The 17,087-nt window shown below is 39.1% G+C and overlaps 2 protein-coding genes across 7 annotated transcripts; both read left to right on the top strand.

Annotated features, from left to right (window-relative positions):
• The first annotated feature begins 772 nt into the window (after positions 1-772).
• RPP14 (ribonuclease P/MRP subunit p14) lies at positions 773-8,794 on the top strand. 6 transcript variants are annotated; one of them, XM_039326661.1, is made up of 6 exons: positions 773-917; positions 2,109-2,225; positions 2,350-2,434; positions 3,777-3,853; positions 7,921-7,999; positions 8,656-8,794. In XM_039326661.1, the coding sequence occupies exons 2-6, from the start codon at positions 2,125-2,127 to the stop codon at positions 8,710-8,712; spliced, it is 399 nt and encodes a 132-aa protein (XP_039182595.1). In that variant the 5' UTR covers positions 773-917; positions 2,109-2,124; the 3' UTR covers positions 8,713-8,794. The 6 variants fall into 6 exon arrangements, with proteins under 6 accessions (XP_039182595.1, XP_039182600.1, XP_039182599.1 ...); XM_039326666.1 differs by having other exon boundaries at positions 781-993; XM_039326665.1 differs by lacking the exon at positions 773-917 and adding an exon at positions 924-1,092.
• HTD2 (hydroxyacyl-thioester dehydratase type 2) lies at positions 8,721-9,864 on the top strand. Its single transcript, XM_039326660.1, has one exon. The coding sequence runs from the start codon at positions 8,747-8,749 to the stop codon at positions 9,272-9,274; it is 528 nt and encodes a 175-aa protein (XP_039182594.1). The 5' UTR covers positions 8,721-8,746; the 3' UTR covers positions 9,275-9,864.
• The last annotated feature ends 7,223 nt before the right edge of the window (positions 9,865-17,087 follow it).

The following is a 17,087-nucleotide window of genomic DNA, read 5'->3' as shown; positions in this document are numbered from 1 at the left end:
AACTTTTTTTTGTACATTTAACAAAGTTTGCCATTTAAAAATTAAACCTGATACATTTGTAGATTTCCTGCCTCATGTTGTCAGAGTATTAAACTCATTAGATATTAACACATTTCATGAAAATCCTTTTTATAAAAAAATGACTTATTTTTTTGCAATTGTCTTAAATATCTGGAAAATAATTTATATTTTGCAGACTCTTGAGAGTATATTAACACACTGCCAAAAATCAGTTTATGCAACCCAACACCACTGCAATCCATTAGGTTCCAATGACACAGTAAACCACAAACTATCCAAAACACAGGACGAAAAGGTGACTCGCTTGTTAATTATTTGGTACAAAGCGTGAATCCAATTACGGTAGTACGATTTCAGCGAAGACCCAGAGTTGTAGCATGTAGTGTACATTTTCACTGGGACTCACAAATCCTTTGAGATTTGGGGAGATTTATTCCCGAAGAAAACTCGGGTATGAAGTCACAGGATTCAGATGCTACTAGTCTCGTAGCAAAGGCCGGAAACAGAACAACCAGCCATAAACAAGGCCGTCGCTCCTTCCTTCCGCGCAGCTGCGAAGAGACTAAACTTCCACGCGCAATAAGAAGAGAAAAACCTCTGAGCGCGGGGAAACGAAGACCCCGCCTTGCGGCCACGGAGTTTCATCCTATTGGTTTCCAACTACCCCGCCTACTGCTGGCTCGATTCAGAGTCTTTACGTCGCCTGACCTATGGAGATGCACAACTCACCGCACGGGAGTTGACTGAGCCACCTGTGCACTCCCATTGGACAGAAAGAGAAATGTCCTCTTGCGATTGGCTGATGCGTTTGGAAGCCCTTCTTCTCGATACTTCCGTTCGGCCACATGTTGGAACTGGCGAGAATGAGTGATCCGTGCTCGTTGTAGGGTCTCGGTGTGAGTAGCGGTGATCTTTGACAGAAAGGGAGGGACTGGGTATCCTCCAGGCGCATTTTACAACTAGGAGAAAGAGGTGCATCCTGTCGTCTTTTATACCCACAAGTTTCGTCACTTAGCCTGATCTGAACATCAGTTTTGGCCCAGTTCAATGATACGCATTTGTTTAAAGGGGGTAAGATGCAGAAATCTTAATGCTGATCAAGACAAAATCCACAAAGTTCCATTAACCTCCCTAAATTCCATTTCCCGATATCTTATCAATGCACCTCCCGTCAATGCCACTGGCCTGTGATGATACGCTGAAGGGTATCACGTTAGAGATGGATGCTGGAAGCATTTTCTGCTTTGCACTGATGATGTTATCTAGTTTGGATAATGAAACGCCTGCAAAAAAAAACAACCAACCTCAGACAGCAAGCACCAAGGACCCCTCATTTCAACCCCGAGCTACAAATATTCGTCTTTATTGGTAACACTTAAACGTTATTGGTACCCAACCTTTGTAGGTAACATTTGTGTGCTTAAATTGTGTACTGTATGTATTGTCTGGATGCAATGAAAAAGTATTGTTTTTGTCATATCACTGATGGGATAAAACAGAACAGTTTGAGTAAAAAGGTTTTTAGCAGAGCAAGATTCCGGCTGGAAACATTCTGAGGGGAGCCAAGTGTCTTTAGCCTGGCTTTGCTGAAATCAAATTGCTTTCAATTTATCTTTCTATAGATTGGTCCACAGAAATTACAAGCTTGCATTTTCATCTGATCTTTTTGCATGGGCGTTTAACTTATTTTAGGATAAAGTAAAATAAAAGTGAGTTTCTGTTAATCTTGATAGCTTAAAGATGCTTCTTGTTCTGGATCAAAACGATTGTATTACCAGATAACTTTAATTGAAGAGAGCTAGTGATTGACTGTGAAATACCAGTTAAGCTGTGGACATTCCCCCTCTTCCTCTGATTCTCTAAGCTTGTTTCTTTGGACTCACCTATGGCCACTATGGAAATAACTACTAACAAACTTATACAACCTGGCTTAAAATTGCCTAGTAAACTAATAGAATGAAAACAAGACATTTCCCCTCCTTGCCAGTGCATATATTTTTAAAGCACAGGTGACAATCATAATTAGAGTTTGTAATTTTGAGCTTAGAACTTGGCAATATATCAGAATGGACTGTTCTGTCTTTTAGAAATGACCATCATAAGATGACTGAATTGGATGATGAAAATAAGGGCATCAAGCCTGCTGCCTATGAAAGAATAGTACTGAAGAATGTTTCTCAATATCATTATTTGAAGATCCATTTGTAAGTTCAGATCCCTTTTTTTAAATATTCCCATTCACTTCTGCTCAGTTCTGTATAACATTTAACATATTTGTGGCTTATTATACTTACTAATAAACCTTATTACAAAAAAAATGAATTGTAGGGAGTTTGAAGAAGCTGGCATAAGTTTAAATGCTGTTGATTTCAAGCAACTTATCATCTCTGCTTTGAAACGGCTCCATGGTGAGGTATGTAATTTTTGTTTGAATTATTTTGAAATAATTTTGACTCCTTTGCAACTTCTGATTTATTTATAGTATATTCAGAAGGGGGGATTGGAATGGAAGGCTGTAAAAAGTGGTTTGATTGAAATCTCTGTATTAGGAAAACTTTTACTAACTGCAGTTGTAGTTGTATACAACACTGAGCTAGGATTCAGGTTGTTAATAAGCTGCTTCTTTGCATATCAGCCTTTGTCTAGTGTTAGTTCATATCCTTTAAAACAGAGTGGTTTCTTCTTTATACTCTGGCACTATTTCCTGCTTCATAATAACTTCATTACTAAAATCTAGTATCAAATGACAGCAATGTTTTGTTATATGGGGAAAATAATAAGAGATGTCAAACATTGATTGGCCATGCATCTGTTTTAACCACTCAAGTCGCCAAAGATTTAAAGAAGGGCAGAAATTCAATTGCATGGTTGCCATGTCCCTTGCTGTCATTTGTAGCCAAACAGATAAATAACCCTTCCCCAAACTTCATTTATGGTTTTTGGCAGCACAAGAATCATCTATGTTTTAAATGAGGCAGGATCAGGCGATGCCTCCAATTACAAGTACTAGCTGTTTCTCCCAGATATAAGGAGCCTTGGTGATTAAAATGTGTACAAGAAAAGTAGATTAAAAAAAAGAATGAAAATGATGAAAACAAATATTCAAGATCATCTCATTTTGTGCATTATTCTCCATTATATCCTATAATAGTGGTGGTGAAGCTATGGCACGGATGCCAGAGGCGGCACTCGGGGCCCTCTCTGTGGGCACATGCACCATCCCCCCAGCCCCGCCTCCTCCCACGACCCCTTCCTCACTAGCAGCCCCCCTGGAGGAGAGTCACCCCGGGCGCGGCCCATGCGAAGCTGCGCAGCCAAGGACATGGTAGCCGGGCAGCGGGGACAAGACTCTGCCCTTGCACCCTATCGCACGCAGATGATGTTGCGGGGCATGGGCGGAGGGCGTGGCCGCCATAGCACTGCTGGGCTGCCTGGGTGATCTGTGGAGGGCCATGGAGGTGGTGAGTGGCCCAGTGGACAGGGCGGAGCAGGGACGGGGGTGGGGTGCAGTTTTGGGGCACTCGGTCTCTAAAAGGTTCGCCATCACTGTCCTATAAGTTTGGACTTGTAATGAAATATATTGAAAAAACTTACAGATCATTCTTCATTGAGTTTACTTTAAATACTAGGTTTGTAATTACATCAAATTAAAGTAATTGCAGTGGTGGAATAGAACTGAACTTCTTATGAGAACTTTCTTAATGACTTTGAGACTTTAAAGTGCATCCTAGTAACAGTGGCATGTTTCCTTTTAGGTTGGTTCTGCGTTGCCTGTTGATGTTTTGACATATGAGGAAAAAACATTGATTGCCATACTTAGAGTATCTAATGCGTAAGACATTTTGAATAAATTTTCTTGGCACGTATGGTTAGATAAAGGAATGTTTTCTAGCATAATAGTAAAAATGAAGAAAATTCTTTTTTACATTCAAGCAAGGTATCATAAATCTTGTACCATTGTTTTTCAAACTTGGCAGCTTTAAGATGTGTAGACTTCTCCCCTGCTCGCTGGGAAATTCTGGGAGTTGAAGTGCACATATCTTGAGGTTGCTAAGATTGAGAAACATTGGTTTGTGGAGTTATCTCTATGTGTCCATTGATGGCTGATTGGTCTGAATGCCTAGTTTCCAGAAATTCTCTAGCATTTTTGGATTTGGCTTGATCTAGATTGCTTACTATTTCCTAGTTGAAACTATGGTTGAATCTGTCCATAGTTATGAGATTAAGTAGCTTTCAATGTGTCTTCTGATTGCTAGTTGGAGTTCATGGATGAACTCTGCTCGTCCTCTCCAGCAGCCTACACCCAGATAAGCAGGGATGAACACCAGTCAAACAATAAAGCAGAAAACAATACCTAATTAAGAAATTACCAAGGAGAAAGCCATACCCTTACTAATACTGGCAGAGCAAACTGCTGTATATAAATGGAACAGACCCCATACTCACTACATTGTTGTTGTTGTTGATTGCGAAGTCGTGTCCGACCCATCGTGACCCCATGGACAACGTTCCTCCAGGTCTTCCTGTCTTCTACCATCTTCTGGAGTCCATTTAAGTTCACACCTACTGCTTTAGTGACTCCATCCAGCCATCTCATTCTCTGTCGTCCCGTTCTTCTATTGCCCTCAATCTTTCCCAGCATTAGGCTCTTCTCCAGTGAATCCTTCCTTCTCATTAGGTGGCCAAAGTACTTGAGTTTCAACTTCAGGATCTGGCCTTCTAAAGAGCAGTTGGGTTGATCTCTTCTAGGACTGACCGGTTTGAACGCCTTGCAGTCCAAGGGACTCGCAGAAGTCTTCTCCAGCACCATAGTTCAAAGGCCTCAATTCTTTTACGCTCAGCCTTTCTTATGGTCCAACTTTCACAGCCATACATTGCAACTGGGAAAACCATGGCCTGGACTATACGCACTTTTGTTGGCAGGGTGATGTCTCTGCTTTTTAGAATGCTGTCTAGATTTGCCATAGCTTTCCTCCCCAGGAGCGTCTTTTAATTTCTTGGCTGCAGTCCCCATCTGAGGTGATCTTGGAGCCCAGAAAAATAAAATCTGTCACTACCTCCATTTCTTCCCCATCTATTTGCCAGGAATTGAGAGGGCCAGATGCCATGATTTTGTTTTCTTAATGTTGAGTTTCAAGCCAACTTTTGCACTCTCCTTCTTCACCCGCATCAAGAGGCTCTTTAGTTCCTCTTCACTTTCTGCCATTAGAGTGGTATCATCTGCATATCTTAGGTTGTTGATATTTCTCCCGGCAATCTTAATTCCAACTTTTGATTCATCTAGCCCTGCCTTTCTCATGATGTGCTCTGCATATACGTTAAATAGGCAGGGCGACAGTATACAGCCTTGCCGGACTCCTTTCCCAATTTTGAACCAATCAGTGGTTCCGTGTCCAGTTCTCACTGTTGCTTCTTGATCCGCATATAGGTTTCTCAAGAGACAAATAAGATGGTCTAGTACTCCTATCTCTTTAAGACTTGCCACAATTTGTTGTGATCCACACAATCAAAGGCTTTAGCATAGTCAATGAAGCAGAAGTAGATGTTTTTTCTGGAACTCCCTAGCTTTCTCCATGATCCAGCGTATGTTGGCAATTTGATCTCTAGTTCCTCTGCCTCTTCGAAATCCTGCCTGTACTTCTGGTAATTCTCGATCCACATACTGCTGGAGTCTAGCTTGTAGGATTTTAAGCATAACTTTACTAGCATGTGAAATGAGTGCAATGGTGCGATAGTTTGAACATTCTTTGGTATTGCCTTTCTTTGGAATTGGAATGTAAACTGACCTTTTCCAATCCTGTGGCCACTGTTGAGATTTCCAAATTTGCTGGCAAATTGAGTGTAGCACTTTTACTGCATCGTCTTTTAAGATTTTGAATAGCTCAGCTGGAATACTGTCACCTCCACTAGCTTTGTTATTGCTCAGATTTTCTAAGGCCCATTTCACTTCACATTCTAGGATGTCTGGTTCGAGGTCAGTGACCATCTCATTGTGGTTATCTGGGATGTTAAGCTCATTCTTGTATAGTTCTTCTGTGTAGTTTTGCCATCTCTTCTTAATCTCTTCTGCCTCTGTTAGGTCTCTGCCATTTTGGTCCTTTATCATGCCCATCTTTGCATGAAACGTTCCCTTCATATCTCCAATTTTCTTGAAGAGATCTCTGGTCCTCCCTATTCTGTTGTTTTCTTCTATTTCTTTGCACTGTTCATTTAAGAAGGCATTCTTATCTCTTCTAGCTACTCTCTGGAATTCTGCATTCAATTGGGTGTATCTTTCTCTTTCTCCTTTGCCTTTCGCTTCCCTTCTTTCCTCAGCTATTTGCAAAGCTTCCTCAGAAAGCCATTTTGCTTTCTTGCATTTCTTTTTCTTTGGGTTGGTTTTAGTTGCTACCTCTTGTACAATGTTGCGAACTTCCATCCATAGTTCTTCAGGCACTCTGTCTATCAGATCAATTCCTTAAATCTATTTGTCACCTCTACTGTATATTCATCAGGAATATGATTTAGTTCATACCTGAGTGGCCTAGTGCTTTTCCCTACTTTTTTCAATTTAAGCCTAAATTTTGCAACGAGAAGCTCATGATCTGAGCCACAGTCAGCTCCTGGTCTTGTTTTTACTGACTGTATAGAGCTTCTCCATCTTTGGCTGCAGAGCACATAGTCAATCTGATTTCTATGTTGACCATCTGGTGATGTCCATGTGTAGAGCCGTCTCTTGGGTTGTTGGAAAAGAGTGTTTGTTATGACCATCGTATTCTCTTGACAAAATTCTATTAGCCTGTGCCCTGCTTCATTTTGTACTCCAAGGCCAAACTTGCCTGTTATTCCGGTTATCTTTTGGCTTCCTACCTTAGCATTCCAATCCCCCATGATGATAAGGACATCATTTTTTGGTGTTAATTCTATAAGGTGCTGTAGGGCTTCATAGAACCGGTCAATTTCATCCTCTTCAGCACCAGTGGTTGGCGCATAGATTTGGACTACTGTAATATTGAATGGTTTGCCTTGGATTCGAATTGAGATCATTCTGTCATTTTGGGGATTGTATCCCAGTATTGCTTTTCCTATTCTTTTATTGACTATGAAGGCTACTCCATTTCTTCTGAGGGATTCTTGCCCACAGTAGTATACCTGATGGTCATCTGAGTTAAATTCACCCATTCCTGTCCATTTTAGTTCGCTGATTCCTAAGATGTCGATGTTCAGTCTTGTCATCTCTTTTTTGACTACGTCTAGCTTGCCTTGATTCATGGATCTTACATTCCAGGTTCCTATGGAGAAAAAGTCTTTACAGCATCGGACTTTCCTTTCACCACCAGATATATCCACAGCTGAGCGTCCTTTCGGCTTTGGCCCAGTTGCTTCATTCTTTCTGGCGCTACTAGTACTAGCCCTCTGCTCTTCCCCAGTAGCATATTGGACACCTTCCGACCTGAGGGGCTCATCTTCCAGCGTCATATCTTTTTTCTTTTAGTACTGTCCATGGGGTTTTCATGGCAAAGATACTGGAGTGGTTTGCCATTTCCTTCTCCAGTGGATCACATTTTGTCAGAATTCTCTGCTATAACCTGTCCGTCTTGGGTGGCCCTGCACGGCATAGCTTATAGCTTCATTGAGTTACGCAAGCCCCTTCGCCACGACAAGGCAGTAATCCATAAAGGGGACTCACTACATTAATTACATTAAATGCAATTGTTTTATCAGGAAAGCATCAGTTGTTATCTTAGCATAAATATTGAGAAATTTCAGCCTCAAGTTTATTTTGATCTAATTTCTGGACAGATATGGCTCGTAGCTCATTGAACCTTGATTCTATTTACCATGAAATATTTATGGCTTACTTTACTTGCCTACTGATTAGTCATTTCATTAATATATCCAATGCTATTATTTATACAGTGGCCTAGCAAAACTGTGGAGTGCTTTATCACTGCTTGGTTCTTACCAGAACAGAAAGTGTGCCTTCAGGGTGATACAGGTAAGAATTGAGCAATAATCAGTTGAAAACCTTATTTGTTCAATAAAACAGATTATTGCTCTGGCACTTTTAGATCTTATATTGAAGATTGGCCACCCATAGACTATATTCACATGCATTTCTTTCCAGGCTTGTCCTGTGTTTTCCTTAAAGTATTATAGTTGACTTTCACTGTGTGTAGGTATATATTTGGTGTTCTGTGTTTTACTGCTTTATATTTTTTCAATAGTTTTTTTAACCTGGCCAGAGAAACAGGATAAATATATTTTTCTAAGAGTGTGTTTAGTTTACTGTCTGCTGCTTTACTGTTGATTGCTTTTATTTTATTACTATTTTTCTTTTTTTTTTTTTTTTTTGGAGAATAATTTCATCCCAGCTTTTTCTGTTCTGAGTACAAATAGCCTGTTGCTATTAGCAACTTATATTTCTTGAAATCCACCATTACGTACGACATCATTTCCTTTCATCTCATTCTATTTGAAATGTTTGAGTTCAGCCACTTAACCATCCTGTCCTAGGCTTGCAATTATTAAATTTGGTCTCCAAGGAAATGAATCAACTGCTATTTATTTGCTTAAACTTGCCTGGATGTTCTTTTATGCAAAAGGAATTGTTTTTGTGCTTCTATTTGAAATTTCTTTTTCCTTTCTCTCTAGACTTCTCCATTTCTTCTTGCATTAGCTGGGAATAGCAGAGAAATGGTGCTAGCTTAATTATTCGGTTGATTTTGGTTTGTATAACACCAAAATGCTGATGACATTGCCCAAATACAGATTTTTTTGTGTGAGACTCGGGAGAATATTTTCCACAAAGCCAAGTGTGTCCATGCCATTCTTCACTCATTCTTCACGTGTTCAGCTTTTACACATAAATGTTGGAGACAAAGCTGAAATAATTAAGAAGTTCACCTCAAAGGATATTGTTACCTTTTCTGAATTAACAGGGGATACAAACCCATTACACTTGGATGAAGAATATGCAAAGAAATCAAGATTTGGGAGAACAGTTGTACATGGTGTTTTGATCAATGGACTTATTTCAGCTGTCCTAGGTACAAAAATGCCTGGGCCTGGGTGTATCTTCCTTTCTCAGGAAATTAATTTTCCATCTCCTTTATATGTTGGAGAAGAGGTCTTGGCTTCAGCAGAAGTGAAGAAACTGAAGAGATGTCTTGCTTATATTACAGTGTCATGTACAGTTGTCCAAAATGGCAAAATTGTCATGGAAGGTATTGTTAAAGTTGTAGTGCCTGAAGATTCCAAACCTGCGACCTGATTGTATGGTGTATCCTATTGGCAGCTGAGGTTATAACAAGATGTCCTTTTAGCTATAATCAGCTAGTTACCTAACTCTGTGAGGAATTTGAAACAGTTTAATTCCAACATTTTGAGGTTGGTCTCCGACTTAAAAGATCGCTTTGCCTTTTCTCAATGTGAGGGTTGTTAGTGAGATAGAATGAGAGTTTCAGAAGAATGCTGAGATAGAAATCAGCATCTAAAATGCCTTGAGTTGCTTAATTTGGATTTACATATTGGACAGATTTAGGGCTTCTCATGTTGAGTTTGACCAGTGACTACATTAGCTCTACATTTTACCAATAAATAATAAATAATAACTGTCAGCCAGGTGACAGTTTTATAGCTTAGGCAGTTGGTGCAATCTATCCTCCTATCATTAACTAAAAGTACATTGTAGATCTATCCTCTGCTTCCTCCCACATAGGTCATTTATATAAATATGTTTGATATAAACTGATAAATAAGATTAAGAACTTAATGTGATTTCCTCAGATTCTCTTCCTGAAAAAAATCAGTACACGCCTGGTATTCTCTTTATACAAATAAACATTTGATTTCTCTAGAGTATTCTTATTCTCAACTACAGCCATTTTATCTCTGTTCTGTATTAACTTTCCTAAGTGCTGATAAAAGAAACTTGTATTGTTGCTCTTAATGACCTGGGTAATTCTATTATGTAATTACACTACTGTTTGCAACCCTTCCACAATACATCTTGGTGGGAACAACCTTAAGAATAAGCCAAAGCAACTAGAGAAGCCCAAATCAGTTTTATTAAACTATAAAATTATAATGGTCACTGGGCTGCCAACCAGCAAGGTCTAAGAGTTCAGATCATATACAGCAGGGGTCCCCAACCTTTCTGGTTCTGTGGGTTGGTGGCAGCTATGACCGGGGGGGGGGGGAAATGGCCTCATGCTTGTAACCTAAATCCCAAGTATGCGCAAATGTAGCTTCACACGCTTGCCTGCTGCTTTGGCGGCCCAATTTCCAATAGGACTCAGCCCGGGGGGTTGGTGACTCTTGATATAGAATTCACAGAGACTCAAACAGTCATTAGCTTGATCTTATCATAGTTGACACTAAAAAGAAGTGCAGATGGGGTTCTTTGGCATCTTCCTGTCTGGTTTAAGAACATCCTGTTGTCAACTCTCAAAACAAAGTAGCTGAGGCCATTTTTGGTTGGCCCAGAATTGGGAGGGGGGATGAGTGTTTTATCTTAGACATAACAATAAGTTATTCTGTGGGAACCAAGGTCATTGCTAAGTGCATTTTGGCCGGCATTAGAAAGCCTGGGCAAGTAGTTAATTGGGCAATGTGATCTATGACTCATTGTGGGGATAGGAAGTTTAAGTTTTCAACTTTGTAACCTTTGGGGGGGTTTCAGTTTTGGGTTCACCTTTAAACGTGCTGTTATTATGTACCCAAATCAAAATGTTCTCTAAGGAAATTCTTTTTTGCCTTGGAGTTCATTTTTTGGAACTAAGACACCTGTATTGCTAGGCATTTAGCCTCAGAATAATATAGCTTGCATTTTAATTCCCATTTGTTGTTAAAAATAATTATCCCTGTACAGGAAAAACAGGGCATTCTTAATAGTATCCTTGGGAGTAGAGATGTAAAAACATCCAGGTTCTACAATCAGGTCCAGAAATATTGGGATATCGACACAATTCGAACATCTTTGGCTCTATACACCACCACAATGGAGTTGGGATGAAACAAACACAATGTGCTTTAACTGCAGACTGTCAGCTTTAATTTGAGGGTATGTACATCCAACTCAGGTGAACGGGGTAGCACTTACAGCAGTTTGCATATGTGCCTCCCACTTGTTAAGGGACCAAAGGTAATGGGACAATTGGCTTCTCAGCTGTTCCATGGCCAGGTGTGTGATATTCCCTCATTACCCCAATTACAATGTGCAGATAAAAGGCCCAGAGTTCATTTCAAGTGTGCTATTTGCATTTGGAATCTGTTGCTGTCAACTCTCAAGATGAGATCCAAAGAGCTGTCACTATCAGTGAAGCAAGCCATCATTAGGCTGAAGAAACAAAACAAACCCATCAGAGAGATAGCAAGAACATTAGGCGTGGCCAAAACAACATTCTCAAAAAAAAGGAACGCAACGGTGAGCTCAGCAACACCAAAAGACCCGGGAGACCACGGAAAACAACTGTGGTGGATGACCGAAGAATTCTTTCCCTGGTGAAGAAAACACCCTTCACAACAGTTGGCCAGATCAAGAACACTTTTTTTAAAAAAAGAAGCAATTCTTCATGCAGCGCATAATTGACCTGTGGAATATATTATGATGTAATGACCACAACTTGGATAGCTTTAAAAAAGTATAGGGAGGGAGAACAAGGAAGAAGAAATCCACCAAGCTCTTATTGGTTTCAACTAATGGTACCTTCCAGTTGGGGGCAGCATGTCTCTGAACACCAATTGCAAGGAAATTACTGTTCTTTTTCTTCGTCTTTTTCTCTTGCTTGTGGAATTTGTTGTTCATGTGCAAAGCCACATGCTAGCTACACAGATACATCAGGTCTGTTCACAGGTTAGCGAAGAATAGATTTCAGGCTTGCAGCATCAAGAACTTTTGAGATCCACTGTTGGAGCCATAATGGTAGCTCAGGGAAGAAAGCTGGGTCACTTAGAAGAGAGGTAATATGGAGCAATTTTCCTCTCCTTTTTTGTTACAATTGTCAAGAAGGCAACAGCACAGAGTGAACGATTGCATACATTTATTGAATCAAACCTTGAAGGTAATTGCCCAATTACTAAATGTCTCAATTCCAGCACAACTACACATTACTCATCATCTAAGTCAGGGCTTTTCAACCTTTTCACCCATTGTATCACTTTTAGGATATGGCAATATCTGAGTACCACCAGTCGCCTAGCAAGGTGTCAAAAACTTGATCAAAAAAAAAAAAAAGGGAAAAAAGTGATAAAGTACAGGTAGTCCTTGACTTACAACACTTCGCTTAGTGACTGTTGAAAGTTACAATGGCGCTGAAAAAAATGCCTCCCAAGCCACAGCCAAGCAAGACACCCACCTGCCCACCTGGTGGCACTCTTCCTCATGTTCGAGGTTTTCATTGTTGTGAGCATTTCTGTTGAGGATTGGCAGCGGGGGTGGGGTGGGGGGTGTTTGGTTTTTATTCCCCCCATCTGCTGGGTGGTTGCAGCAGGTTTTGATCACTTCACATGACCCTAAGACACTGTGACCGTCATAAATATGAATCAGTTGCCAAGCATCTAAATGTAAATCACAAGACCCTGGAGATGCTGCAACATTCCAGCTGATCGGTGCTTCTTCTGGGCTCAGCAGAAGCACCAGGATCAGTGCTCCAGCTGGAGTCTGGTGCTGATCCTGGTGCTTCCGCTAAGCCCTGACAGCCCTGCAGCTCCAGCCATCTCTCGCTCAGGCTTGTGCGATGCTGTGCTGGTTCAGCTCATTCCCGTCCCCGGCTACCACTTTTCTAGGATGGTCGGGTACCACCTGCCAGGTGGCAATGTACCACAGGTGGTACCCGTACCACTGGTTGAAAAGCCCTGATCTAAGTAAAGTGGTTATCTAAAATAATCAGTTATCAAAACTTCTTTAACGAATCCTTGATTCTAGAAAGCATGCTACAGTTTTTAACATTTCTCTCACACATATACATGCAGACAACTAACATATATACATAATGTAAAGCTCCTCTCACTCTCCCATTTTAGTGTGTTGGACTCTGATCAGCTTATTTTCATCAATCTTGTCCTTGTTACAACTAAAATCATGTCAGGCAGTGGTCTAGCGTGGGCATTTTTGATTGTGGAAACTCACAACCCTAACCCTGACTCTTGGTGCTTTTATTAATTTGTAATACTTTGAAAGTCTCATAGCATATTGTTATTTTAGTCCACTCAAGTGTGCTTTTCTCTTTCCACTTGTCTGTGAAATTAGATGGAGTGTATTTACTTCCTTAGACTGGGTATTCATAATATTTCTTAATGCTCAATATCCATCATGATTATTGAAAAATATTATTTTCTGGGCAAGCTGGCAAAGAGGTTACATGCTGTATCTCTCTGATTTAGCTAGCTCTTGGTTTTTGTACATTCAAAGCATTCTTCCAACATGAATTTCATTAGTTATTCCCTGAAACGCCACAGGAAATCAACCAGTCTAATACAGACCTCAAAATAGCTGCTGTTAAGTATTCAGGAATTGCCAATTTATGAATTACTTATGAATTGCCAGCAAGCTCTCATTTGCCATTGATCCACTTAGATGGGTGAATTTTTTTCAGGCTTTGAGCCAAATGATGCTCAGGTGTTGAAAAGATGTTTCGTATTTATTTCAAGTTATTCAGGATGATACATAGGACTTAATATTCTGGCATATCCTATTTCCTTTGTAGTGATCAAATCAGCAATAACTATCTTGACCTATCATTTTTATTAAACTCAAAAACTCTATACTGCTAATACGAACAGACCTCCATATCTCCCAGCACTTGGACTCGTAAGTGCTGAGCTCTGAATAATATACTCCAGCAGTTCTTGTTTCCCAGCTCACAATTTAAATATAATACTTATTAATTCTATTAATAGTTTACTTTGTTTTTTCCTGGTTTCCCAAGCTAATGGTAAAGTTTATTTTTAGACTTTTTATAACCTACCCAATTATAAAAGCAACAGGCATGAATCAAAGCATGTCAAAATATTCAATCATGAGTAAATCAATCTCTATCAACATAAATGCCAACACACCTAATTAGGATTGAATAATTGATGAAATAAAACTGTTTTAAAGATCTAAAATCATAATATACTTCTGTTCATTACATATATCAGAAATGATTTACATAAAGGTTATAAACAGTAAAAATAGAATTGCTCTTGGAAAAAGTTAATTGTTGTAATGGTGGCTGAGGAAAGGAAGCCATTTCATAGTCTGGGCCCACCTAATTCTATTAGAGATTTGTTTAACATGGTGACAATATTCGATGCGAAAATTTCTCTTTGTAGTATAGACACAGTGTATCAACAGAACATCATCTCTAGAATATAAAGATAAGTCAAATCAGAAGTCAATAATTTCTCAGATGTTCTGTACCTAAACACTTTAGGCTTTTAAAAAGTCCCTCAGTAGTTAATTGATAAGCACAGATGTTACTCCTTTCGTAAAGGACTCCACTAAGTAATTAGCCAAAGTATACATTCTAGTTGCAGACACAAACCAGCCTTATGGAATATATTAACATTCTTCTAGTACTGAAGATAATACATGGGCTACTATGGCATTTTTGTCCAATATTGTATCTGTCAAAGATGATCAGGGATGCTCTTGGCTAACAAAGATACTTGAGTCTACTTGGTAAAGTAAGGCTAAGACATCCTTATCTCCAGTAAATTAATTCAGCTGAAACCACTTCAACCATTTCAAGCTATTTTCTACACTGGAGACAGTTGTTTCCTTTTTCTTTTTCCACTGAAGAAAAAAACCACACAGAGTGACCAACCACAGGGTTGTTTTCATGATTAGAATTCATGAGGTGAGGGGGTAACTCACACCCTCTATTTCTGCCTATTTTTCAACCTCACCACATATGGTCACACAGGTATCAGTAGGCAGTTATTCACAATGCAGTCATTGAATATCAGCATAACTTATCCTTTAAAATTATACTTCCTTGAAATGCAGTTCCTTGACTTTCCAGATCACTTTTAGAATGGTTTCAAAGCTGTTTTTGAAAGGTGATTATGAAAGATGAAAAGGATCAAAAGGATCATTACACCTTTGTTTTCCAAAGAAAGTTCTTATTTGCATATGTGAAAGAGAAGAACAAGTGTAATAACATAAATGGGTGTGTCTCTGCAACTGAAAAGTCAGAAGCTATTTGTATAGTCAGATGATTTGTTTATAAGCTATTATAACTCTTTTCGTCTATTCCACGGGTCAAACTGTGGGTTGCAGGCTGGATGCGTCATGCCGAAACCACGCCCACCCCAGCTCCAGCAATGAGAAAAAAGTCACGATACATGATGTGGCGAGTTTGACAACCCTGGTGTATTCTGTATGTTTTCTGTAGCTTTCTGCAGAGAAGAGAAACAATGCAAGACACCCAGACCGCTGTAAATATTGTGAAAATATTAATTTAATGAATCCATTAGGTAACAGGTAGAATACTGTATTTAGTTCTCTGGCGAGTATTTCATCTTCCTAGGATGTTTAATATTCCTTAGAGACAGTAGCCAGGTAACAAATGAGGAATAATTAAGGCACACCGAGAAATGTTGTTCTCAGGGGTTCTTACAAATACATTAAGATGATAAAGAAGGTTATGTATCCTGGCTTCCATGACCTTGTGTGTACAGTAAATGAGCCTATTTGTATACCAGTATTGCACAAGGTTTGGTAAATGGTACCTAAATGATCTTGTCTTGCCTGCAGTGTGAAAAGCAGCCCATAACTACCTACAACTATGAGCACCTATGGAACATATTCTCATATATTAGCATTAATATATGTATAATATTTAGATCATGAGAAAAACTATTAGTAAGACTTGTTCCTGGCATAACTTCAAAAACCCTGAAGACAAATACAGGCTCTGTGTGTTTTTCCACCCCTAATGCATATTTCTTTATTAAAAATTTCTATACTGACACAATCATAATTTTCTTGGTAACACAAATACGAACATCCATAATTAAAAAAAATGTCCATAGCACAATTATAAATAATAGAACGCCTTCTCCCATTAACATTCAATGTAAAAATGCTGTAAAAAGAGAAGAGGCAAATATAGTGTTTACTATATTCTCAGAATTAAGAAAGATCTCTATCTGATTTTGGATGGCTATCAGTATTGGGACAAACTGAATTTCCAGATGAAGGGTGCTCTGCAGCACAATATCCTAATGGAAAAATATCACAGAAGTGAAGAAACATGCACATTCTTTACTGTCTGTTTTGGAAAGGTTGATTTTGGTTGGAGGAAATGCACTTAGATCTCTCCATTCCACAAACAGTTTTCAATCTCTCTTCCATTCAATTTAGGAAGGTTGAAAGTGTAAACCAACTGTTAAAGCCCATACATTTTAAATAAGTGTTGAATAGGATTAAAGTTCCATTAGATTCTACGGTGGTTGCAGTATTGCTTCTATGTCATTCAGGAAATGGAGGACAGCCAACAAGTTAAACAAGTTAGGAAAGTTTAAAAAAATCAGAGTATTGTATGTTTATCACAAAGACAAGATTACAGGGAGACATGTTCCTTGCTGTTAAGCATTTAAAGACCTGTTCATGCAGGAAGTATGGCTGAAAAATGCAAGAAAAGATTCTGGCTAACATTAATAGCTGATACTTAACAGAATGAGCTGTTTTCTATAGTCTGAGGTATTTAAAGAGAGAGACTGAACAGTTATCCTTCAATAGCATCCTACACTATTGATTGAGTAGGAACTTGGATCATTTCCAGCAGACCTGTTCTAGCAGACCTCTTAATCCTTTCCTGGACTCATCAAATACTAGCAAAGTTTGTTTTTGTTTTCAATCCATTACAAGCATGTTAAATTGGGAAAGTTGTTTTTAAAAGATCATGGTTTATGTATAAAGCTTTGGACAATGAGAATATCACAACATTTAATCTAATTTACTGTTTGCTTTTTAAAAAAAGTTTTAAATCAAGATGCATCGTAAAATAAGTGAAGGTTGGCATGACACTGTATAGTTGAACTACTTAACTTTCAATTTCCTTTCTTCTCCTAGTCTTTACCATCTCAGTTTCATT

Source organism: Crotalus tigris, unplaced genomic scaffold (assembly GCF_016545835.1).
Source record: "Crotalus tigris isolate CLP2741 ecotype Arizona unplaced genomic scaffold, ASM1654583v1 scf7180000024342.5246164, whole genome shotgun sequence".
NCBI lineage: Eukaryota > Metazoa > Chordata > Lepidosauria > Squamata > Viperidae > Crotalus > Crotalus tigris.
This window is presented reverse-complemented; position numbering and strand designations above follow the sequence as displayed.

Excerpts from the sequence above, each read along its gene's own strand:
- RPP14 (XM_039326661.1), top strand. The coding sequence starts at position 2,125 with ATGACTGAATTGGATGATGAAAATAAGGGCATCAAGCCTGCTGCCTAT. Across the intron at positions 2,226-2,349 it reads CATTATTTGAAGATCCATTT|GGAGTTTGAAGAAGCTGGCA; the intron begins GTAAGTTCAGAT and ends AATGAATTGTAG. Across the intron at positions 8,000-8,655 it reads GTGCCTTCAGGGTGATACAG|ACTTCTCCATTTCTTCTTGC; the intron begins GTAAGAATTGAG and ends CTTTCTCTCTAG.
- HTD2 (XM_039326660.1), top strand. The coding sequence starts at position 8,747 with ATGCTGATGACATTGCCCAAATACAGATTTTTTTGTGTGAGACTCGGG.